General features: G+C 40.8%; 3 protein-coding genes across 6 annotated transcripts; 2 read left to right on the forward strand and 1 right to left on the reverse strand.

Annotated features, from left to right (window-relative positions):
- The first annotated feature begins 406 nt into the window (after positions 1-406).
- On the forward strand, positions 407-1,155 carry c4h19orf53 (chromosome 4 C19orf53 homolog). The gene is made up of 3 exons (XM_067440741.1): positions 407-543; positions 726-781; positions 867-1,155. Exons 1-3 carry the CDS (start codon positions 459-461, stop codon positions 1,017-1,019), a joined length of 294 nt encoding a protein of 97 aa, XP_067296842.1. The 5' UTR covers positions 407-458; the 3' UTR covers positions 1,020-1,155.
- Positions 1,156-1,885: 730 nt separating this feature from the next.
- Positions 1,886-5,634, reverse strand: si:ch211-196h16.12 (regulator of G-protein signaling 4). The gene is made up of 5 exons (XM_067440740.1): positions 5,140-5,634; positions 4,993-5,058; positions 3,863-3,915; positions 3,583-3,746; positions 1,886-2,551 (listed from the first exon to the last, which is right to left on the reverse strand). The coding sequence occupies exons 1-5, from the start codon at positions 5,181-5,183 to the stop codon at positions 2,384-2,386; spliced, it is 495 nt and encodes a 164-aa protein (XP_067296841.1). The 5' UTR covers positions 5,184-5,634; the 3' UTR covers positions 1,886-2,383.
- A 2,346-nt stretch (positions 5,635-7,980) lies between these two features.
- On the forward strand, positions 7,981-25,004 carry slc25a23a (solute carrier family 25 member 23a). 4 transcript variants are annotated; one of them, XM_067440735.1, is made up of 11 exons: positions 7,981-9,004; positions 14,435-14,561; positions 15,743-15,830; positions 15,946-16,057; positions 16,142-16,300; positions 18,578-18,730; positions 18,864-18,977; positions 21,078-21,245; positions 21,940-22,090; positions 23,293-23,447; positions 23,745-25,004. In XM_067440735.1, the coding sequence occupies exons 1-11, from the start codon at positions 8,813-8,815 to the stop codon at positions 23,799-23,801; spliced, it is 1,476 nt and encodes a 491-aa protein (XP_067296836.1). In that variant the 5' UTR covers positions 7,981-8,812; the 3' UTR covers positions 23,802-25,004. The 4 variants fall into 4 exon arrangements, with proteins under 4 accessions (XP_067296836.1, XP_067296837.1, XP_067296838.1 ...); XM_067440736.1 differs by having other exon boundaries at positions 7,982-9,004; positions 14,438-14,561; XM_067440737.1 differs by having other exon boundaries at positions 7,986-9,004; positions 23,293-25,004.
- Positions 25,005-26,512: the final 1,508 nt, after the last annotated feature.

The raw sequence follows: 26,512 nt of genomic DNA on the forward strand, positions 1-26,512 counted from the left end.
GTTTATATATAAATGTTCACATACTATATATATAAACATATTTATATGTACACTTTTTTATTATATATATATATATATATATATATATATATATATATATATATATATATATATATATATATATAATAATCGCATTCAAAATAAGTTTGTTTACATAATGTGTACTGTGTATAATTATAAATAAGCACATCCATGTATATATTAAAATTATACATATATATATATATATATATATATATATACATACATACATACATACATACATACATACATACATACATACATATATAATATATACTTAGTAGAAGCATAACTGATATTCCATTCTATCTTTCAGAAGAGAATTTGTAAAGATTTTTAAATGTAAGCCTAGCGTTTTTTTTCTTCTTCTTTTTTCTAAAGACTTTTATTCTATTTCGTGGCTTTCTGCTTCCGGTTACCGTCAGACTGTAAAAAAAATGGCTCAAGGCAAACAGAAATTTAAAGCGCAGCGACCCGGAGGAGCTAAAAAGCCACAAAAGCCGAAAGGACTCAAGAAAGGAGGTAAAAACATCGCGTTATTGAGGAGACGCTGTTCTTCTGAACGTAAAGCGCTAAATGTGATTCCTTATTATCAGCGTGCCAAGTACGCAGTCGCTTATGTAGAGACGCGCATGCGCAGTTCATTCGTCGGAGTTAAATCGCCATGTGATTGTGTTAAATACCCTGATTACTCTTTGTTCCAGGAAGGATCATCGCACCCAAAAAAGCACAAGTGGTCCAACAGCAGAAGCTGAAGAAGGTAAAAGAGCTGGTTCAGTCCTCCTCTAAACCCGTGTGTGTCCAGTAATAGTGATTTAATGGCTGCGCTTGTGTTGTTGGCGCAGGGTTTGGAGGTGGCCATCAGGAACAGGATTGAACATGAAGTCACACAGAAGGCCAGCTTGTCTCTTCATAAGAAACTGAGTGTGCTGAAAACTCCTGCAGGGAAAAGCGGGACAGGCGGACCCTCAAAACCCGCTGCTGGCTCATCCAAATAACATCCATCTGATGCTCCCGCCGCTAGGTGGCGCTCTCCGCCATATAAACACAGCTTCACAATGACTGAGAGTGTATAGCAGGCATGATCCTTGACACCTGTGACTGCTATTTTTATAGAATAAACTGATAAATGTTTGTAAGCTTTCATAATATATTTATTTGAACAAAGTTTGCCTGGTGACAGTGCTTTTGTCATGGGCAAGCACCGCTCATTTGTTAAAGGGTTAGTTCAGCCCAAAATAAAAATGCTGTCATTAATTCCTCTCCCTCCTGTGGTTGGACACCCGTCAGACCTCCGCTCATCTTCACACACAGATGAAGATATTAGTGTTGAAATCCGATGGCTCAGAAAGGCCTTCATTGACACCAATGTCATTTCCTCTCTCAAGACCCATAAAGGCACTAAAGACGTCGATACAAAGCCCATCTCACTACAGCGGCTCTACAATCACTTTATGAAGAGAGAGAATAGCTTTTTTGTGCAAAATAAATAAATAACGACATATATAGTGATGGGCCGCTAATAGTGATGGGGTTTGGATCGCCGAAGTCATGTGATTTCGGCAGTTTGACACGCGACCCTAATCATGAATCGATTCACTGATTCATAACGGTTCGAATCTTTGTTTTGGAATCGGCCATCACTATAAAAGTAATTATTTCGGGGGGGGTTTCGCACACTATCCTCGTGTCTTCATAAAGTGATTGTAGAGGCGCTGTAGTGAGATGGGCTTTGTAACGACGTCTTTAGTGCCTTTATGGGTCTTGAGAGAGGAAATGACATTGGTGTCAATGAAGGCCTTTCTGAGCCATCGGATTTACACACTAATATCTTCATCTGTGTGTGAAGATGAACGGAGGTCTGACGGCTGTCCAACCACAGGAGGAATTAATGACAGCATTTACATTTTTGGGTGAACTAACCCACATTGTATGAGTGTATTCTGGTTTTATAGCCCTCTTTCCCTTCTTTGTGTTTCTCATAAACCAGAGCAGCTTTTTCCATTGTTAAGCAACTGCACACACTCGATTAGTCAGTGACTGTAAAATCCCTGAAGGTTTTCCTGCTCCTCGTCGTGCTTTATTTTCTTTGTTCAGCCTGGATTGTCTGCTGACCTTCGACTTGACTCTGAGTGTGATTGACTCCTGCTTTCATTGCACACCACTCCCATTTTGATGCAAGTTAGTTTTATTAAAGCATCAGGTTTAAAGATATAAAGGCACAGTGAGTAATTACATATAAGCGCTTTTAAATGGCAGAAGAGTTCATGCCCTACTAAACTATGCCCTAGCTGACCGCGGCTCATGCATCTCTACAGATGAACTAAACGTCTAAACGGTGCGTTTGATAGGATGGTGCGTCTCACAGGACTCTGAGCGGCTGCTGGCTGAAAGAGGAGCGCAGGAAGCGAGGGAACGAGTCTTTGGCCATCAGGGAGAAGATGCGGTGCTGAGCCTCATCAAACGTCTCCGCCACGGGTTCCTGCATCAGCCCTAATAACGCCTCGCGCGTCTCGCTGTCCAGATTCACCTGAGAGTCGAGAACATGTCTGGGTCATCTTTCACTTCAAAATCACAGCTGAGAATAAGACATCACACCTTAGAAAAAACTAAATGGAGCCTATTTTTAAGATCATATACCGTTATACAGTTACAGAAAGCACATTTCCTGCCAAATTCTTGTGCAATGCAAAAATAGAGAGAATATATATATATATATATATATATATATATATATATATATATATATATATATATATATATATAAATGCATCATATGTATTTAAATAAAATATATACAATTATTTTAGTATTTTTTAGAATGTTATCTGTATAATAAATTATAGTATATAAAAAATGAATGTAAATGACTAGATTTTTAATTGTTGCTTTATATTTATCAAAGAGCACCACTGTTGGTGCTTTCAGCGGGGTCAGGGGTCAGCATGGGCACCCTGACTGGTCTGCGGTTATGCCGCCCCATACACAACAAACTGAGCTGCTCTGTGTATTCTGACAGCTTTCTATCAGAACCAGCATTAACTTCTGGAGCAGTTTGAGCTCCAGTAGCTCGTCTGTTTGATCGGACCACACGGGCCAGCCTTCGCTCCTCACGTGCATCAATGAGCCTTGGCCGCCCATGACCCTGTGGCCGGTTCTCCACTGTTCCTCTTGGAGCACTTTTGATAGAGACTGACCACTGCAGACCGGTAACAGCCCACAAGAGCTGCAGTTTAGGAGATGCTCTGACCCAGTCGTCTGGCCATCACAATCTGGCCGATGTCAAACTCACTCAAATCCTTACGCTTGCCTTTTTTTCCTGAGGACAAAATGTTCACTTGCTTCCTAATATATCCCACCCACTAACAGGAGCCGTGATGAAGAGATCATCAGTGTTATTCACTTCACCTCTCTCAGTGGTCATAATGTTATGCATGGTCGTAGGTATAAACACAAACTTATGTTAAATGTGATTAATCGATTTGACCTCAGAGATATAGTTTTTATCTATATATTTTCCTTCATTATTCTACATTTGACGAGCTTTAGTCTCTCACTCACCTCGCGTGGAGCGTCGGGGTTGATGAACTGGTTGTAGATGCTCTGGGCTTTTCCCGCCCGTTTGGATCCGGAGGAGTTCTTGTATTCTTCGCACGCCAGCCAGAACTGCAGGTTCTCCTCGCTGAACTCTGAGCGCAGGAACCCGCGGAAGGCCTGGATGCCCGCTGCGGACAGAGCGATGCCGATTAAAGGTTAACAGCACATCACAGCACACAGATGAAGCTCAGGTTCGGTTTAAAGACAGAAGCGAAAGTTCAAATCTGAAATATCATCATCTCACATTTGCTGTTGAGCAGAGACTCCAAATCCTGAGGCAGCTTTTCCTCATGCGCTCTGAAGACGAAGAAAATATAATAATTTATGTACAATTTAACATAATCGGTAGGATTTGGGGCATATGTTCATTACCACATTTTTTTAAACATTACATCGTCTGTTAACTGTGTCTGCTAGCTATTTCAGATGTAAAGTTCTCGTCATGTTTCGGTCGTTTAACCAAACGGTTGTTTTTCACCGTTATAATTTTAAACGTTTTTGCCCATTCAAATTAACGCCTTTTTCCCCTCAATGAAATAAATGTACTATATTTCAGTTATTTAATGCTTTTTTTTAATTTAATATTTAGTAATTTTAGTGAATTTTATGGTACTAAATTACATTATGCAGTACGTTTGTTCACTTTTCGAGCATGAAAATATAATTTCTGAATTATAAATCTTGAATTATTTGGAGCAACAGACTTGAGTTTAGTCTATTTTTAAAGATGAGACACTTGGCAGGTTATTGCTGAAAAGTTTTAAAAAGTGAACTTAAAATAAAAGTACATATGTATAATTTTCTATAACAGTTTTTAATACCATAAATCTAACCACGTTTTGATCCAAATTTGAGGTTGATATCTCAAAAAAAGAGCTTTCAGGAAGATTTGGTTGGGCGCAGTACTAAACGCATACACACGATGATGTTCCCAGTCGTTCCAACATGACATTATTTGTTCCCAGTCGTTCCAATATGACATTATTTTTTCCAATATGACACTTTTTATTTTATTTTACATATGATGTTATTTATTTCCAATTGTTCCAAACTGACTTTGATTTGTTATTTCAATGCGGTCAAATTTGAGTGACTATTTTTCCGGACCATTTAACCTTTGCAAATCATGTCTATGTTTTTTTTTGTCTGTGCATTTGTCTACTATTCCGATTAAGTTAAAAAAGGGAAAAAACAACGTACGAATGTTCAGTCAAAAATGACCGAAGCACAGCAGAGGGTTAAGGGCTCTAAAGAAGTTGTATTGGTCGTTGGTCATTTTTGTGGTACTCAACATTATGCCTCAAATGCAGATGACTGAGCTTAATTTCTACTGAAAATGAGTTTAAATGAGAGCAGTGCAGTCGTCGGTGTTACCTGTGTTTGTGAACCCACTCCTGCTTTTCGGCCAGGTGGGACAGCTTCACCCTCATGCCCTTCGCCCTGAAACATCAAGACAGTTTCACATCCATGAACAATTGCATACTACAGCACAGCCTGTCCTCCAGGAACACAGATACTCACTTCTCCAGGCATGAGGAGGGGATGGCAGACAGCCCCTTACACATCCCGCAGCCTGAGAAAGGACCTCAAACAAACGATCAGATGTCTCCAGCGCAGTCCGTCTCTGCGTCCTGCTCTTATATAGTCACATTAATCTGATCCTGTGATCGCGAAACAACACGGACAGATGCTGGGTGAGAACACAACACAATGACTGTCTCTCACTCCTGTTTAGTGGTTTTGTGTTGAGGTTCACACAGTTAGTGTGAACAGCAGCTGACAGCGGCCCCTGTGTGTCGATAAAGGCGACTGAATGAACAGGTGTGCCGCACGTTATCTGTGTGCTGATCACTTCATGGAAGAGCTTGTTTGCAGTCACTGACAGACTGTAGCGTTTAAGAAGAAGTGAGAGTGAATGCTGTTAAAAGGGACATTATTGTTCTCATGTTGCATAATTTTCTCTTTCAGACCCTGCTGAAGAACCAAACACAAACAAAAGGGAGACAGTTTCAGCAGAAAAAAAAATTTTTAAATTAAAATTAAAATTTGGGTTAAATTTGGGGCTGTTCCTCACACACATCTATTACATGACAAATGAAGCTTGATATCATTCATCCTCATTCATTTATTGACTCCTTTGTGTTCTGTGGAAGAAAGAACACCATCTGCATTCAGACCGACATGAGGGTGAGCAAATATTGCCAGACTTTTTGGGTGACCTATCCACCGTTTGAGATGGTCAGATGAGATGTTTTTTTGAAAGTCTACTAGGTCTAACCAAACTGACCACGGTGGTCTCTATCAGATTAAAAACTGGCTCACAGTTTAGCTGATCTAGACCGGCTTATGATCATAAACTACCTGGACCATCTAGGCTACATCTACTCTAATCCAGCTAAATTTAAAAACTGAGTTTTCGTCTAAAAACGCTCCGCATCCACACTATCATTTTTAATCGTTTTCCAAAAAATGTTCATCTACACTGAAACGTCTGAAAACGCTTACATCCCCGTACTGCGCATGAGCAATCAAGACGCTTCAACTTGCGTAATTTCCACTACTCGTTTATTTACTCTTTGAAATTTTGTGGCAATGTCGAGAAAAGGCACTGAGTTTTTTAACAGTATGTACAAACTGACATTAATATTTAACAAGGCTGTCAAAACAGAAAGCATACAAAACAACTGCTGTACAATGTCGTTCACCATCTTGGCTGAATTGCTCATATGACTGCATCTCATGGCTAAAAATGCGTCATCGTATTAAAAAGCCTCCGTTTTCACAGTCCACACTACGACGCGAAGACGGCGTTTTCAAATTGATCCGCTTTGGAGAGCGTTTTCAAAACGATACGTTTTCATTGACTTAAAACGCTGTCTCAGTGTGGACGGAACGACAAAACGGAGAGAAAAATATACGTTTTCAAATGAAAACGTATTAGTGTGGACATGGCCCTAACCACATCAAAACCAGAATTACTAACATGTTTAACTCACCATTATGGTGATCAGTGTTCAGCTCATTTAGTTGGGCTCTTGGAACTTCATTTATATGATTATAATTTTCTTCCTATTGATGCAGTGATGCAACAAGAGCAGTTATTTGATTTCAAATCAAGAGAAGTTATATATATATATATACACAGATTAGGCGTAATATTATGACCACCTTCCTTTTAGTGTGTTGATCCCCCTTTTTCCTGCTTAAACAGCCCTGACCTGTCGAGGCATAGACTTCATCCAAGATGTTAGCAGCAGATCCTTTAAGTCCTGTAAGTTGTGAGGTGGGGCCTCCATGGATCGGACTTGTTTGTTCAGCTCATCCCACAGATGCTCGATTGGATTGAGATCTGGGAATTTGGAGGCCAAGTCAACGCCTCAAACTCGTCGTTGTGCTCCTCAAACCATTCCTGAATCATCTGTGCTTTGTGTCAGGAGCATTATCTGCTGGAAGAGCCACAGCCACCAGAAAACCGTTTCCATGAAAGGCTGAACATGGTCTCAGCAATGCTTAGGTAGGTGGAGCGGGTCAAAGTAACATCCACATGGATGGAGGACCCAAGGTTTCCCAGCAGAACATTGCCCAAAGCATCACACTGCCTCCGCCGGCTCGCCTTCTTCCCATAGTGCATCCTGGGGCCATGTGTTCCTCAGGTAAGGGACGCACACACACCCGGCCATCCACGGGATGTAAAAGAAAACGTGATTCCTCAGACCAGGCCACCTTCTTCCATTGCTCCGTGGTCCAGTTCTGATGCTCACGTGCTGCTGTTGGTGCTTTCGGCGGGGTCAGGGGTCAGCATGGGCACCCTGACTGGTCAGCGGTTATGCCGCCCCATACGCAACAAACTGAGATGCTCTGTGTATTCTGACAGCTTTCTATCAGAACCAGCATTAACTTCTGGAGCAGTTTGAGCTCCAGGAGCTCGTCTGTTTGATCGGACCACACGGGCCAGCCTTCGCTCCTCACGTGCATCAATGAGCCTTGGCCGCCCATGACCCTGTGGCCGGTTCTCCTCTGTTCCTCTTGGAGCACTTTTGATAGAGACTGACCACTGCAGACCGGGAACAGCCCACAAGAGCTGCAGTTTAGGAGATGCTCTGACCCAGACGTCAAGCCTTCACAATCTGGCCGATGTCAAACTCACTCAAATCCTTACGCTCATGTCTGATCAGTGTATAGTCACACACAGACTTCAACATTTATGCAAAACACAACAACACTAACAATTAAATTTTATTTAAAGTAAATTATCAAGTACTCTCGGTTATTTAACTCTTGTGTAAGTGGAATATACTAACCAGCTTTTGTTTGCAAAACATATTTCACTTTACTAGTTTTTTTTAAGGCAACCGATTTGCATGCTTTTTAAAAGCAAGTCTAACAAGATTTTAGTGTTTATAGTTTTAATTGTTAATGCCTTGCGGTATTAATTGGGAATAAATGTAAAACATTCTTAAAAACACTTGAAGAGATCAAGAGGGGCTACAGCCCCTTTGGGGCTTGGCCCCTAATTAATGTATGGTTTTAGGAAACAGAACATTAATTCGGCGTCATTAATGTAAAACATACAAAATAGAATTGTATTTGATTTCTTTTTTCTCTTTTTTATGTAGTGTAAGGTAAGATTTAACCCGGAAAATGTGACAACCTTAAGCCTAAACAACATCTGATGTGTGTATATATCAACACATGTAAAACATGAGGACTTCGCCTCCAGATGTCAGAGCACCACTGCTGTGTGTGTCATTTATCTGCAGAGTCATTGGTGATTAACTCAGAGAAGTTCCTGCATTTAGCACCGCTTCTCTGTTAATACTTCAGGATATTTGGCCCATATCTTCTTCTATTATATGCAGTCAGAAGGAAGCCCCTCCTGAGGGTGTAATCTGAAGCCGCTGTTGTATCGGTGAGTTGCGGCAGCAGAAGTCACTGCAGCGCTCCGTTCATCATGTTTTGACGCGCGGTTATTCCAGCTCGCTCTAAAATATCACAATGCTTATGAAGTCGCGTGGATATCAGGTACAGTATTCATGATTGTGAAAGCTTCCTGGTTCTCGTCGCGCTAAACAGCTGTTTGACACCTGCGAAGCGCGAGCCTCGCGAGGGGTTTAATTTCGCGAACAGCTCCTTTTTTGGACGCTTCCGTCTTTGACCGAGCCGATGCGTCTCCGCTGGTGACCGACCGATCATCATGTGGCAGCGCGGACGCCGCTCCGGATGGACCCGGGCGCGGTGCCAGGACAGCGGGGTCGACCCGGACCGCGAGCGGCTTTGGGCCGAGCTCTTCGAGCAGCTGGACCTGAACAAGGACGGGCGGATCGATGTGAACGAGCTGCGGGTCGGACTCGCCGCCCGCGGGATGTCGTGGAGCTCGGTGGAGGAGGTACGGAAGGACACACACACACATTCATAACGGACAGGGTGCTAATAGAAGTGCATATGAATAGACAGGTTTATGATTTAATGTCAGATGTGGAGATATCAACCTGCGCCTCCAGCAGGTCACGTGACCATCGGCTATTCTGAAAGTGAAAATTGCTGCAGTACGCGATGCCATCGCAGCCAGTCAGATTATATTTATGTTTAATATTCAATAATGAGCGCGATTCGAGCCAATGAGATGTCACGGTGGGCGGGGCTACCCAGCGCTAGGCTAAAGATAAAGATTGCGTCCCAAATCATGCACTGTACATTGTGTACTTACTCTAGCCAGCTTATTTTAGGATATTTCCTGTGGATGTGCGAGGCATAGCCACTAGATAAGCAACTAGAAGAATACCAAAGTGCAGTAAATGGCATTTGTGCTACAAACCAGTGTGAAATAATAAAATTTAAAAAAATGATAAAAAATCACCAGTTTGCAACATTAAGCAGCAAAACCGATTTACTCGCGCCCTCAAGCCATTCAGCGATCAGAGTTATATTAATAAATATCCTTGCTCTTCTAAGATTTATAATGGCACTGAATGGGGGTTGAGATTCGAAAGCCTAAAAAAGTGCATCCATCCATCATAAAAGTGCTACACATGAGTCACGACTCCGGGGAGTTAATAAAGGCCTTCTGAAGCAAAGCCATGCGTTTGTGTGAGAAAACATATTTAAAAAGGTATAAACTAAAATAACAAGCTTCCGACAGACGGCGTACGCATCGATTTACAGCGAAAGAATGACCTTTGACCTGACATGTGACATACTGACTAACGCAGAAGCGCAGAGGATCGAGCAAAACCAAACACCGGTCACGAATTAGACGTCTAAAGGGAGATTTTTTAAAGGGAAGAGCTTGAGTTTGTTGCCCAGCCCCATTAGCGTGAACCGCGAGAGGCGTCAAAGCTTTCACTACTCCTGCATCGTACGCCATACGTCAGGTCAGAGGTCACTCTGTTTACATAAGTCGATTTGTGTAGGCCGTCTGTCAGCTCAGAAGCTAGTTAATTTAGTTTATAAAGTTACATAAAGTTACAAAAGCCCACCACTTTGCTTCAGAAGGCCTTTATTAACCCACTGGAGCTGTATGGAGCACTTTTACAGTGGATTGATGCACTTTTTTGGGGTCAGGATCAGGACCGCCATTCGGTGCCATTATAAAGCTTGGAAGAGCCAGGATATTTATTAATATAACTCTGATTGTGTTCATCTGAAAGAAGAATGTCATACACACCTAGGATGGCTTGAGGGTGAGTAAATCATGGGGTAATTTTCATTTTTGGGTGAACTGTCCCTTTAAGGATTACTGTAAACTCAGTGCCACAGGAACCGAAAACAGAAAGCAAGCAACCAGCAGAAGGTCACTTTTGCGTCTGATGTTGAGCTCAGATTAGACAGATGTGCTGGAGCCATTAGTGGGAGCATAACCCATTATACGTTAAACTCGTAATGCTTCATATGATAAAAGGAAGAGTAGAAAGCAGGATTCTTGTGTCCAAGGCCGGGGTCAGATAAGAGTGCTGTACCGCAGCTCTAATGAACCCGTTTATGAGCTTAATAGTTAATGATCTGAAGGTCTGCGGTGATCTCAGGAACAGAGGAAGGGCATCAGGCCCCGCTGGCACTAAATCAGCATCTCCGGGCCTTCACCTGCCATCCAAATAATAATCCGGCACCCTGGTGTGTGTGATCTTCAGAATAAGCTGGTCAATTTATGAGGTTTGCCAAGTCAAGCGTTACACTTTTCTTGCTCTAGAGATCTGATCAAAGCCGTAACACTAAGTGTTTCTCACTATGATTTAACGCCAGCAGATCAAACCCAAGGCCTAAGAAACAATGAGAAAGCCGGCCGAGTTATGATCAAACACACACACACACACAGTCCTTAAATTAATCTGATTTATCTAATCTCTCCACGGCACTGCACTTTAAACCTGTAGTTTATAATTCAGCAGTAAATAGTTTATTGATTTGTTTGCCTGCCACCATCTTGTTGTGAGCATTTTGTAGTGTTATAATGTGCTTGTTGAGGTTTTGGTGTTAAAGTTCACACGTGTGCATGTGTTTGTGTATTCACATTATGCATAATGATGAATGTACACTACGAAAAATGCTCTTATTTAGTATTTTTTTCTTGTTTTCAGTCCAAATATCTAAATATTCTTAAATCAAGATGCAATAACTAGATAAGTAAAATGACATAAGATATTTTGTCTTGTTTTCTGGGGGGAAAATATCAAAATAAAGTGAGTTTTTGCTTAAAACAATCAAAATGATCTGCCAATGGGGTGAGAAAAATAATCTTATTTCTGATTGCACAATTGCAAACAAGAAACAAGATTATTTTTCTCACCCCATTGGCAGATCATTTTGCTTGTTTTAAGCAAAAACTCACTTAATTTTGATATTATTTTCAACAAAACAATAAAAAATATCTTATGTCGTTTTACTTATCTAGTAAATGTATCTTGATTTAAGAATATTTTGATATTTAGACTAAAATTACTGAGTAAGAAGAGCATTTTTTGCAGTCGAAAGTATTAGACGTCACACACATGTGCTCAGAAATACACACGTAGGCTGTCGAGTGTGCAAAAGGTCAGCGTCTTGGAGTCGATCCATGTCAGAGTAAATACCATGTGACTCCTGGCTCACATAAATAAACACAACAACACACACACACACACAGGGATTGATTGTGTAGACGTCAACCGGCAGAGCTAGTTAAAGAGGTGAAATTACTGCCGCCGCACAGGGTAATTTAGTCTCTAACATACCAGAGATTGTGGGAATAATGGCTTGCTTTGAGCACTGGAATGAGTTTGCCCGTGTGGATTTAAAGCGACAGGAGCCTGTGCATCCTGATTCATTTATTATTGTAGTCACTGAGGGTCAGTTTGTAGTCACATCCCATTTCCGCCACTAAATAAAGAAATAAAAAGAGTAATTGCAACTTTTTATCTCACAATTCAGACTTTATATCACACAATTGCAAGTTTATATCTCCGAATTGTGACTTTATATCACGCTATTGCAAGTTTATATCTGAATTGTGACTTTATATCTCATAATTGTGACTTTATATCACACTATTGCAAGTTTATATCTGAATTGTGACTTTTTTATCACACAATTGCAAGTTTATATCTCCAAATTGTGACTTTATATCACACAATCGTTAGAAAAAAGTCAGAATTCTGAGATAAAAGGTCGCAATTACTCTTTATTTCGTATTTATCGGCTTCCATAAGTTTGTTCACAATGTGCTCAATATAAAATGTTCACAGTGTGATGTGTTAGCTGGTTTGAAACCCAGCGACCTGCAGGGAACGCCTGACGTTAGCACAGCTCAGTACACGTTCAGACATGAGGACGGCATGTCATGGGGCGACACCCTGGAAAAAAAGAAAACCTTTTTGTGGCAGATGTTTTGTAGTTCATAGGCAGATGTTTGATTATGTCCACAACTTGATAGAGTCACATCCGAAAAATGTATGCTGCCTTTAGACATGCTATCCGACTTACCATAAATATGAGTTTTCTTTTAAAAAATGTAGTGTGAACGCCCTCTCAAGGTGTGTTTACTACTGGGAATATTTTTGGTATATTTCCGAATTGGGCGGGAAACTTTAAACATGGAATGATTACTATTCTTTATTCGTTATTTTCCACAACAACCACATCACCTTGTCTTGTGTTTAAAGTAGTGCATATTTACATATATGAATCATTATTTTAAGCGTATTATATGTTTTATACACAGTAAAAATAGCATGTATGACCGAAATTCCAGAATCGCCACAAGCTGATGATTAGATGTGTGGCAAAGGTCAACGAATAGGATGATACATTTGATACAAAATAGTACCTTTTGACTTTAATAAGATTTTCCCAAGAAATAGGCAAGTATATACCCGACAAGCCCCTTATCATGACTTCAGAAGGGGATATTTCTGACAGCACATGACGGCAGTAAACATCAATCATTTAGTCGGTTTATATATTGATCATGTGGGATAAGACACATTAAAATAGTGATTAAGTGTGCATTAATTTCTTAAAGGGATAGTTCACCAAAACTGAGAGTGTGATGTTTATCTGCTGACCCCCAGAGCATCCGACATGTAGGTGTGTGTGTTTCTTCAGGAGAACATAAATGAAGATGTTTAACTCAACCGTTGCTCGTATAATGCATGTCAATGGGGTTTATTTCTATGAGAGTAAAAAACACACAGACACGCGAATCCATATTAAACCCTGCGGCTCGTGGAGAGACATTGATGTCTTAAGACACGAAACCATCGGTGTCTGCGAGAAACACAACAGTATGCGTGTTATTTTTTACCTCATATCAGACAAATCTCATCTAGTGTTCCCATCCACCGCTACTTCCATCGAGTAAGGCCAAAAAACCCGGTGCGATCATAGAGATTATATAGCCTCATTAGAACCTGCCCTGATCGGTCGAATGAGGTATCTGTGTAAATACATCTATGATTGCGCTTCTTGGATGCCCTGGGGGTCAGCAGATAAACATCACATTTTCATTTTTAGGTGAACTATCCCTTTAAAGGCACAGTTCACCCGAAGTCATTTACTCACCCTCAAGTTGTTCCAATCCTGTATGGGTTTGATCTGCTGAACACAGAAGAGGATGTTTTGAAGAATATGGGTAACCAAACAGCTGATGGACCCTCATAGTGTGGAAGAGGAAAAAATACTATACAGTAGAAGTCAGTGTGGCCCCATTCCTCAAAACATCTTCTTTTGTGTTCAGGAGAAGAAAGAAACTCATACAGGTTTGGTATAACTTAAAGGGTGAGTAAATTATGGCAAAAATTAGATTTTTGGGTGAGCTGTCCCTTTAAACACATTGTCAGGCTACTGTTTGGTGCGCTTGGCTTTCTGTGTTGTTTCATTTGATGACTGTTTAGATTCAGAGATTAATGTCAGGAAACTCGCCGTCTGAGCTCTGATTGCTCATGTCTCATGTAACTGCTGTGGGCTCGTGGCTTTGCCTAATTTTAATGTGCTTTTCTCCTTCATTTGCACCCCCATCCCATCTCTCCTAATGGTTCCCGGCATCCCTCTTTCCTTCCATCTCTCTCTCTCTCTCTCTCTCTCTCTCTCTCTCTCTCTCTCTCTCTCTCTCTCTCTCTCTCTCTCTCTCCCTCTCTCTCTCCCTCTCTCTCTCTCTCTCTCTCTCTCTCTCTCTCTCTCTCTCTCTCTCTCTCTCTCTCTCCCTCTCCCTCTCCCTCTCTCTCTCTCTCTCTCTCTCTCTCTCTCTCTCTCTCTCTCTCTCTCTCTCTCTCTCTCTCTCTCCCTCTCTCTCTCTCTCTCTCTCTCTCTCTCTCTCTCTCTCTCTCTCTCTCTGCCCTATATTCAGCAGGTTGTACGAGCTGGAGACATCAATCACGACGGTCAGCTGGATTTCCAGGAGTTCACCGAATATCTGCGTTCACACGAGAAAAACCTCAAACTCATGTTTCGCAGCTTGGACCGCAACAATGACGGTTGGTTTCTGTCAACTTCACATTACTGGCAGAATATCTCTTATTTTACTATTATATATGTACAATAATAATTAATCATATTTTGAGTTAGCTTTCATTTTTATCGCGCATCCTTTTGAATCACTCTTAGGCTCTCTAACATCATTAGCAGCTATGATATTACCTTAAAGGGACAGTTCACCCAAAAATGAAAATTAGCCCATGATTTACTCACCCTCGAGTCATCCTAGGTGTATAAGACAATCTCCTTTCAGACGAATAAAACTTGAGTTATATTAAAGTCTTGGCTCTTCCAAGCTTTATAATGGCAGGGATTGTTGCTCTGTGTTTTTAGTCCATAAAATGCATCTGTCTGTCATATAACTGCTCCACACAGCTCCGGGAGGTTAATAAAGGCCTTCCGAAGCAAATCGTTGCGTTTGTGTAAGAAAATTATCCATATTCAAAACTTTATAAAGTAACGTTTCGGCCAATCGCCTTAGTATTCAGCTTATGGGAAAAGTGTTAAAAGTGCTTCTGTAGCTCAAAGGCTTGCGTGACCAGTTACGCTCGTCAGACGTCGCGTACGCATCTTGAACTCAGAGAAGCACTTTCAACACTTTTTCACAGACGACAATCAGCCAGAACTTTAATTAAAAAAGGTTTAAATATGGATATTTTTCTTACACAAATGCAATGGTTTGCTTCAGAAGGTGTTTATAAACCTCCCAGAGCCGTGTGGAGCTGTTATTTGACGGACAGATGCATTTTATGGACTTTAAAAACAGAGCAACAATCCCTGCCATTATAAAGCTTGGATTAACCAGGACTTTTATGATATAACTCAACTTTTATTCATCTGAAAGAAGAATGTCTTCTACACCTCGGATGGCTTGAGGGTGAGTTAATCATGGGGTCATTTTCATTTTTGGGTGAACTGTCCCTTTAAGCACTATTACATCACTGCTAGCATAGCCTCACAGGATCATTAGCAGCTTAAAAAACGTTCAGAAACTTTCCGGAAGGAGTGTATTTGGCACAGAAATACTCCCATCATACGTCCAACTATTTTTTTAAATTTTTATTAGGTCCTGTTTAGCATGAGAATTAACTCTTTACCTGTGTAAATAAGTCAGAAATGCTTTAAATAGCATTATTTAACCCCCCATTAAGACATTGTGTGTGTGTGTGTGTGTGTGTAGGTGAAGTGGATGCTGAGGAGATCCAGCAGTCGTTACACAGTCTCGGCGTGGACGTCTCGTTGGAACTGGCTGCCAGAATACTGCAAAGGTGTGTGTGTGTGTGTGTGTGTGTTTGTGTGTGTGTGTGTGTTTGTGCTTGGCATGCAGTGCTTTCCTTTCTGTGATTCGGTGATATGCAACCCTTGTGAAATGTGTTCGTGCAGTATGGACAAAGACCATTCCATGACTATAGACTGGATCGAGTGGCGTGATCACTTCCTGTTCAACCCTTTGCACAACATGGAGGAAATCGCCCAGTTCTGGAAACACTCGGTGGTACGAAGCAAATCGCACACAGCTGAGACTATAAAACAAGCCTCTTTCTTCCTCTAACTCCATTGTATGAATGCGTTGGTGTAGATGTTGGATATCGGAGAGCTTTTGACTGTTCCGGATGAGTTTTCGGAGAAGGAGAAGAGGTCCGGGTTCGTGTGGCGGCAGCTGATGGCCGGAGCTGTGGCGGGATCGGTGTCCAGAACTGGGACTGCCCCGCTCGACAGACTCAAGGTCTTCATGCAGGTGAGGCTATAGCCGCAAAAAATGCTCTTCTTACTCAATATTTCTGTCTTGTTTCTAGTCCAAACATCTACAAATGATTAAAACAAGAAGTAATTTCTAGACACGCAGAAGTAATTGTCTTGTTTTGGGAAAAAATAACTCAAAATGAAGAGTTTTTGCTTAAAATAAGATAAATAATCTGCCAATGGGGTGAGAAAAATAATCTTAATTCAAACAAGAAACAAGATTATTTTTCTCACCCCATTGGCAGATTATTTATCTTATTTTAAGCAAAAACTCTTCATTTTGAGTTATTTTTTCCCAAAACAAGACAATTACTTTTGCTTGTCTAGTAAATGTTTATTAAAGCTGCAGTCCGTAACTTTTTGCACTCTAGTGGTTAATAAGCAGAACTGCATACGTCTTGCGGAAGAACATTGCAGCTGGAGCTACTTAAAAAAAAAAAAAAAATTATTTATTTTTATTTGTTTATTTGAATAGGGACAAGTATGTCACATAAACACGTTACATACTACAACATTTAAGCCGAAGCTAATTCTTAATGTCCGTCCCTAGTGAGCCTTTACAAAATTAAACAATACACAATACAATATAAAACAATATCAACAAAGCTGACAATCAGTGGTCACACATTTGACTTCTGATTAAAGTGTCTTTGAGTTTGTGTTTAAAAATGACCCAGTTTGACTCTCCTTTAAGTTCAGTAGTCAAACAATTCCAGACCTTTGTGCCTTGTACAGAGAAAACTGATTGTCCAAACAAAGTATTGCGTCTCGGAATCTGACAGTTCCCGTTCTGAGTTCCCGTTCTTTCCCTCTCTGTTTGTGTCTATGGCGGATCACGCAGGGACTGTGCTCCTCCGCAGCGGCTCCTACCAGTCTGGCCTGAAATAGTCCCAATATAAACACTTATAAGCGTATCATAATGATTCAGGGTAAGACAAAAACACGGTTTGGAAAATGGATTCATGTTGTACATTCTCATTACATAATTTTTGTAAATCTTAAATCTTAAAAAGTTACGGACAACAGCTTTTTGATATTTTGACTAGAAACAAGACAAAAATACTTAGTAAGAAGTGCGTTTTTTTGCAGTGTAGACACATACGGTTTTTCACCTACTGTATAGTTTGGAAGAATGTGATTGTGGATGCAGACAGCGTTTTTGAACGAATCTCTTGAATGGATGAGTCAATGATGATATTCACAGTCACTTGTCGCCGCCTACTGGTGTGACGATGTGACACAATTTATTTTTGAAGTGTTTGTATTTCAAAAGGTGATTTACTTTACCTTAGGCATCAGTGTCTATATCTGAACTATACACTTGAATCCCAGTTCTTCTGTGATAATAGGGGAACCAGAGGAGCCTTTTCATAGTTTCTGGAATTAATGGCGGTAGTACCCGGATTTTAGCATGAACTGGAACGATTTTAGCTCTAGGAACGTTTTTTGGGGGAACTAATTTATCAACTAGGATAGGAGTAGGGTCTACTCTCTCAACCTCCATAATAAAGAGAAAATCCAATGCACCTCTGAGGGGAGCAAGCGAAACATGATTATGTTTTTCCGCTCAGTTAGTGACATTGGACATCAACCACACGGCAAACGCTAACACTTATTAATATACGGTCCACTTTCATTGTGCAACAGTTCTATCTAATAACATATTAGACATGACTGTTAAACAGACTGCAAACTAATAAAGACTGAAAATGTAGCTCTGGTGTTCTCAGTGTTGTCAAAATAAAAGTTACAACAACAAGCGAGGCTCACAAAGTTCCTACTGGCGGTGAGAACTGCGAATACAACCAGGAAAATGGCCCTAGGGGAACTTTTAGTTCTTGGGAATCCACCATGATGGCTAGTTTTTATAGCTATAAGTTCCTAGAACTACTCCTAATATGAATATTTGTAACAGAAATAATGATACAGTGTGGTTAAAAAGACCTTGTGAAGCTGTTTAATACAGAACAACGGCTCTCTGGATGATGCGCTAACACAGATCTGAAAGTTGGTGAGATTTTATCCAAGGTTTAATAGACCCAGGCGAATCATTGTCATTTAGGAATAAGATCGTGTGTGTGTGTGTGAATCGAGATTAATCTCAGCTCTACAGTAAAGCCCAGGTCTGTGTGTGCACATTCAGCACCACAGTGACCCCTGGAGGTCATATGACTGCAACTGTTTTTCAGTTATTATGTCGAGGTGTTTGTTTTATTCTAATCTAGCTCGACTGCAGCATAATAAACTAAACTGAAGATGAGTTATTGTGTAGGTGCACGGCCAGACCTCTGATAAGGGGAACGTGTGGCGTGGGCTGCGAGCGATGGTGAAGGAAGGCGGACTCGCGGCGCTGTGGAGAGGCAACGGGATCAACGTCATGAAGATCGCGCCGGAGACGGCCATCAAATTCCTGGCCTATGAACAGGTGCAGCTCCGTCTTCTACACTCGGCCGTGTGGATGGCCAATCAAAGCTCAACCGGCTTCTCTGTGTGTGTGTGTGTGTGTGTGTGTGTGTGTGTGTGTGTGTGTGTGTGTGTGTGTGTGTGTGTGTGTGTAGATTAAGCGCTTGATGAGAGGCAGTCAAGAAGTAGGAACTCTGAAAGTTCATGAGAGATTCGTCGCTGGATCACTGGCTGGAGCTACAGCACAAACTATCATATACCCAATGGAGGTAAACACACACACACACACACACACACACACACACACACACACACACACACACACACACACACACACACACACACACACATTTGTTTTTGTGAAATGTGGGGACATTTCATAGGCGTAATGGTTTTTATACTGTACAAACCGTATTTTCTATCCCCTTACTGCCCACCCCTTAAACACACACACACACACACACACACACACATTTTAACAATTTATTTAAGTCCACTTATTATTTATAGGGACATAAATATAGGTGCAGTTAAACACGTACAAAATCATGGCCCACACACACACTCACATTCTATCCCCATACACTAATAAGGCATAACATTATGACATAACGTACCTAATATACCTAATATATACTTTTGCTGCCAAAACCTGTCGGGACATGGACTCCACTAGACCCCATTGTGGTATCTGGCACCAAGATGTTAGCAGCAGATCCTTTAAGTCCTTTAAGTTGCGAAATAGGGCCTTCATGGATCTGACTTGCAATCTGAGCTCCAGTAGCTCGTCTGTTTGATCGGACCACACGGGCCAGCCTTCGCTCCTCACGTGCATCAATGAGCCTTGGCCGCCCATGACCCTGTGGCCGGTTCCCCACTGTTCCTCTTGGAGCACTTTTGATAGATACTGACCACTGCAGACCGGGAACAGCCCACAAGAGCTGCAGTTTAGGAGATGCTCTGACCCAGTCGTCTAGCCGTCACAATTTGCCATCATCACATCAAAATGTTCTCTTGCTGCCTAATATATCCCACCCACTAACAGGAGCCGTGATGAAGAGATAATCAGTGTTATTCACTTCACCTGTCATAATGTTATGCCTAGTCGGTGTATACTGTATATAGCAGCTGGCTAATGCACACACTATACGTCAAGGTCAGTCTGTAGGTTGAGGCCTCACTGTCATAACTCTCGTTCATGTCTCCTCACATTACCAAAGCCCTCGGGTAAAGCTCAGGCCCGGGCCCATTCGGGAACACAGCAGAGCCATGAGGGGTGCAGAACGAGACGTATTGTCAAATTATGTTCACTACAGACATTATTTTACTCATAAATTGAAAACCCATGGGAAAATCTTGGGGGAACTGTTGGCAAATTAGTGTTCACACATATAAGATCACACTCCGGCCTAAAGGAAAGCAGTAAGGCACAGTTTAAAATAAGGTACAATGGCACTTCAGGAATTTGAGATATTTAACGTCTATAGGTTTTGTTTTTGGTGACATTAGCAATATTCACAGGGGATCAGTATTATCTAGGGACCTCTGTGATTTAGAAATTACTCCCACATCTGAGTTTTGTAAACATATGTCATATGTATCGAGATGTATTTTGATTGATTTATAGTAATAAAAATAATTTTGTTCAGTTAGAGAACAGACGCTAGAGTTAAAAACTGACCTGAGCGCAGACAGCAGGAGTCAGAGCTCATTCATCACGAGTGAGAAGCTGACACACGGCGGCAGATTCAGATTCAAAGCTAAATGTAAAAGCGCCCATTTAACCAGCTTATCATTGTACTGTTCTGTTGTTGTTTTTCAGTATTGAGATTAATATTAAGCACATCATTCAAGCAATTTGCTCCCAAATTGGTAGGCTACTCATTCTAAAGTGAAAGATTAATATGTGCGGGATATTCATAACGGTGCGCATTATAAACGCAGACTCCATTCTTCGTGAACGATAAAGATAGAAATGCTCACAGGAAACAAAAACCTTTGCAAAAATGATATACGATCGGCCTAATCCTGGCCAAATCACAGAGATGCCGATTCGCACGGGACTAATGTTATCACAGGACCTCTGTGTTCGGTGAAATATGGTCGGGAATTTGCAGGGGAACTTTTACTTTACAAATCACAGACACGGCCGATTCGCACGGGATTAAGATCACAGACAACCTCTGCAATTATTACAAATCACCAGAGGTCCCCAGATAATACTAGCCCCGTGCGACTATGGCTATTGTGAGTATGTTTTGTAGTAAATGAAAATAAAGTGATTAGAAAACAAACAAACACCCCACTCCGGCCTCATGCAGTCATGTGACGTTACGGGAGCCTCCTGACCCGTGGTGTCTGTTCTGCAGGTGCTGAAGACTCGTCTTACTCTGCGTAAAACAGGCCAGTATTCGAGCGCGGCGGACTGTGCCAAGCAGATTCTGCAGAAGGAGGGCGTCCTGGCCTTTTATAAAGGATACCTGCCCAACATGCTGGGCATCATCCCGTATGCGGGCATCGACCTCGCCGTCTACGAGGTGAGTGTGTGTGTGTGTGTGTGAACACTGGAAAAAATACTCTTCTTACTTAGTAATTTTGTCTTGTTTCTAATCTAAATATCTAAAAATTCTTAAATTAAGATGCATTTACTATAGAAGTAAAACAACATAAGATATATTCCTTGTTTTCTTAAAGCAGCACTGGGTAGTTTTTGCTCTCGGGGTCCCCCTACAGTTGGAAAAAAATAATGTCCTCAACTACTGTCGTAAGCTCTGTCATCTTACAACAGGGGATGCCATCGCGCGTGCATTTGCTGACATGACAACCCTGATAGCCCTAAACTAGTGACGCGCGGGTTGAAAAGTTACCTAGTGCTGTTTAAAAATAAAATCAAAATGAAGTGAGTTTTTGCTTAAAACAGACAAAATCAACGGGGTGAGAAAAATAATCTTGTTTCTTGTTTCTATCTCAAACAGAAATAAGATTTTTCTCACCCCACTGGCAGATCATTTTGTCGGTTTTGGGCAAAAACTCACTTCATTTGGATTTTTTTCCACTGAAAACAAGCAAAAATATCTCATGTCATTATATTTATCTAGTAAATGAATCTTGATTGAAGAATTTTTAGACATTTGGACTGGAAACAAGAAAATAATCCTAAATAAGCAGAGCACTTTGTGCAGTGTATTGAGAATAACTCGTTGATAACGGCTCGTCCTCACACTCTCTCAGACGCTGAAGAACGCGTGGCTGCAGCGGCACACGGAGGGCTCGCCCGACCCGGGGGTGATGGTTCTGGTGGGCTGTGGGACGGTCTCCAGCACCTGCGGCCAGCTGGCCTCTTACCCACTCGCACTCATCCGGACACGTATGCAGGCTCAGGGTGAGACACAAGCACACACACACACGTAATGTGAATTTTACATATGTGAATATCGCAGGAAACGTCTCCGAATAAAAGGATTAGTTCACCCAAAAGTAATAATTCTGTCATTAATTCCTCCTGTGGTTGGACACTCGTCAGACCTCCGCTCATCTTCAGACACAGATGAAGACATTAGTGTGTAAATCCGATGGCTCAGAAAGGCCTTCATTGACACCAATGTCATTTCCTCTCTCAAGACCCATAAAGGCACTAAAGACGGCGTTACAAAGCCCATCTCACTACAGCGGCTCTACAATCACTTTATGAAGAGAGAGAAGAGTTTTTGTGCACAAAAAAACTAAATAACGACTTAAGTAGTGATGGCCGATTTCAAAACAAAGATTCAAACGGTTATGAATCAGTGAATCGATTCAATGATTCATATGAGACATCAGTGGGTTAATTAGAGTCTCTTGAAGCATCCAAAATACATTTTGGTCCAAAAATAACAAAAACTACGACTTTATTCAGCATTGTCTTCTCTTCCACGTTTGTTTTGAATCCTCAAATAAAGATTTGAACGGTTATGAATCAGCGTATTGATTCAATGATTCGGATCGCCAGTGTCACATGATTTCAGCAGTTTGACACGCGACCCGAATCATTGAATTGATTCACTGATTCATAACCGTTTGAATCTTTGTTTGAGGATTGAAAACAAACCCGGAAGAGAAGACAATGCTGAATAAAGTCGTAGTTTTTGTTATTTTTTGGATCAAAATGTATTTCCGATGCTTCAAGAGACTCTGATTAACCCACTGATGTCTCATATGGACTACTCTGATGATGTTTTTATTCCCTTTCTGGACATGGACAGTATAGTGTGCATACACTTCCATACGCTCTCGGACTAAATATAAAATATCTTAAACTGTGTGTGAAGATGAACGGAGGTCTTACGGGTGAGGAACGACATTAGAGAGAGTGAACCATTTTTGGGTGAACTAACCCTTTAATTACTAAATTAACCGTATCAACAATATTACTGATCTGCCCACACTGACAGTATATGATAAATTAACATGAGCTGATAACATCACAGTTTTCTCCAGAGCGACTGCACAGCCGAATCTAATTGTGTTGCAGAATTGTCCTGTTTAACTATGACTAACTCTGACTGTATTATCGATACTAAAATAACCCTGAGTGATGTTCCTCAGCGTCCGTGAAGGGCGCTCCTCAGCTGTCCATGCTGACCCTGTTCAGGAGTATCGTGGCCCAGGAGGGCGTGGTGGGACTCTACCGAGGCATCGCTCCAAACTTCCTCAAGGTCATCCCGGCCGTCAGCATTTCCTACGTCGTCTACGAGCACATGAGGAAAGTACTGGGAGTGGGAACCTGAGAGAGAGCGAGAGTCAGGTCATGTGTGTGTGTGTGTGTGTGTGTGGACTCCAATTAAACATTTTTTGTTGAATAATGGACAAGAAAAGAGAGAATCAAATAATGGACAAGTCAAAGAGAGAATTTATTTACGCTGTACTGGAGTGATGTTCACCAATCAGCGGCTGTGAGGAAGAGCTGATGTTAAAACACTGAAATGTGCAGACTCTGAGAGGTGCCGTCCTGCTTTCCTGAGGTTCATGATCTGCTCTTCATGTGTTTGTTGGTCAACAGGGCCCTGATATTCAGGTATACAGGGTACGTTCCTCTGGACGCCGCGGTAAAATGAACGCTTGCGTGTGGGAGACTGTGTGAGCATGTGTTATGTGTGTGTGTGTGATTAACCCAGTGCACACACTACTGAACACCCAATGGGAAAGGAGTGGGACTATAATTAACTAACTTCCTTTTTTTCAACTCACTGTACGATTGAAAGTGCCTCTGTTTCGGGAAACACGTACTGTATGGTTTACACTGCAAAAAATGCTCTTCTTACTTAGTATTTTTGTCTTGTTTTAAGTCAAAATTTCTAAAAATTCTTACATTAAGAAACATTTACTAGACAAGCAAAAGTTGTTATATTGTTTTGTAAAAAATTACTCAAAATGAAGAGAGTTTTTGCTTTAAATAAGCAAAATAATCTACGGAAGCTTATTGCATTCACTTGAGAAAAAAAAATCTACTCTGTTTTTCTGAATTAATGACTTAATTATCTCAGAATTATGAGATAATTTTTCATGAATACATTTTTTTGCTCTGTTTTTCTGAATTAATGAGATCCCACAAAATCCAGCCAAGAGCTCTATTTTAGCTGGATTGCATGGACGTAAACATGTCCCGCCTTTCCAATTTAATCCGGATTTATTTTACTTTGGGTTTGAGACGTTGTCTTTAAGTAATAAAAATTGTATTGTTTTTAGTGCGTCAGCTTTGTGCAGACAGCTCAAGACAGCAGAAAAGAGCATTCTGATCTGCTTGACATTGCTATTGCACTCCATGGGGATCCAGTATTTTCAACAACTGCCTGATTGTCTCTTGTGTCACCACGTAGCCAGCCTGAATGCATTTCAGATGCATCATCTTAACACGATCACATGCGTATCAATAGTACGAGTGTGAAATCGTGTCTAATGTATATCGTCTGGAATGTATACTGAGATAATGCAAGTGCTACGCAGTCTTTCGCGTGCATATGACACACACTTTATGGCGTGCATATGACATGCTCTTGGGTAGGTTGGGGATGGTGGGGTGGGGGGAACGTAATACGCCATAAAGTGCGTATCATAAGCACGTGAAAAACTGTGTACCATATGCACACCAAAACTAATTTTAGCGTATACATTCCACAAGATTGCGCACTTATTTATACTACTATTTATACGCATTTTCATGAGATCGGGCTCGCAAAGCATACCATATCTGATATGGAGAAACAGGCTAATACAATACCATAACTAAAAACAATACCATTTATATTACTTAAAGACAACGTCTCAAACCCAAAGTAAAATAAATCCGGATTAAATTTGAAAGGCGGGACATGTTTACTTTCATGCAATCCAGCTAAAATAGAGCTCTTGGCTGGATTTTGAGGGATCTCATTAATTCAGAAAAACAGAACAAAATATTTTTTTTTCAAGAAAAAATGAAGTCAGTAATTCAGAAAAACAGAGCAAAAAAAATTTATTCATGAAAAATTATCTAATAATTCTGAGATAATTAAGTCATTAATTTAATAATATTAATAATTATATATTATATATATTATTATTATATTAATAATTTTTTTTCTCAAGTGAATGCAATAAGCTTCCGTAATAATCTGCCAATGGGGCGTGAGAAAAATAATCTTGTTTTCTGTTGAATTAAGATTATTTTTCTCACCACATTGGCAGATTATTTATCCTATTTTAAGCAAAAACTCTCTTAATTTTGAGTAATTTTTCACAAAACAAGATGACAACTTTTGCTTGTCTAGTAATTACTTCTTGTTTTAAGAATTTGTAGATGTATGGACTAGAAACAAGACAGAAATACTACGTTAGAAAAGCATTTTTTCCAGTAAATTGCCTCCTCTACAGTTTAATGCTGAAACCTGTGTGTGTGTGTGTGTGTGTGTGTGTGTGTGTGTGCGTGCGTGTGTGCGTGTGTGCGTGTGTGCGTGTGTGTGTGTGTGTGTGTGTGTGTGTGTGTGTGTGTGCTCCGAGATCATCATCCTCAGTGAGACGAGAGTTCTGGGATTCTCAGCTGAAGATTCGGGAACTCGAGTTTAACTGATACTAAAACTCTGCACTACGTCCCAATTTGCAAACCCTAGACTGTGTCAAACCACAAGGGCTCACTCATGAAACACATTTAAATTGATATCCTGTGTAAAACTCATTTTGCTTGTGTTTCATGAATAAGGACCTCATGCCAAATGTTACAGTAGTATGCATACTTCTTTCAGTGGATTTTCTTTGAAGCATGAACCCATGCATGGTTTTTAGGCTAATATTGCCCCCCTCAACCCTCTACAAGATCTCTTTTGTGATGGCTCTCTTTCAACTTTTTCAGATGAAGAAAAATATCGAGGAATGCAGGGCCACAGCTGTTTTTTAAATGTATATGATTTAAACAAGTAATTTTAAGGTAATAATTTGGACTAGATGTTAAATGCTAACATCCAAACAGGAGATATGTGATATTAAAACATAATTTATAACCCATACTGTCTCACTATATTCTCAGAAGTGCATACTTTTCCATCACCAGCGAAAGGACATACTTTTAGTTTGTACTGGAAGTACATGAATTGGGATGTAGCCGGTTTAAATAGCGTATACCCTCAACGCATGAGGCACTGTAGCCTACATTTTGGAGCAGAAAGCCTTATGGACTTGTGTGTGTGTTTGATTTTTGTGGTTTTTGACTCTTCAAGAGATGCAAAAAAGACTGTTTTCTAGGGCAATATGCTCTGTACTTTATCACCACTTTCAGCAGATGTATTAAGAGGGA

This window comes from Pseudorasbora parva, chromosome 4 (assembly GCF_024679245.1).
Source record: "Pseudorasbora parva isolate DD20220531a chromosome 4, ASM2467924v1, whole genome shotgun sequence".
NCBI lineage: Eukaryota > Metazoa > Chordata > Actinopteri > Cypriniformes > Gobionidae > Pseudorasbora > Pseudorasbora parva.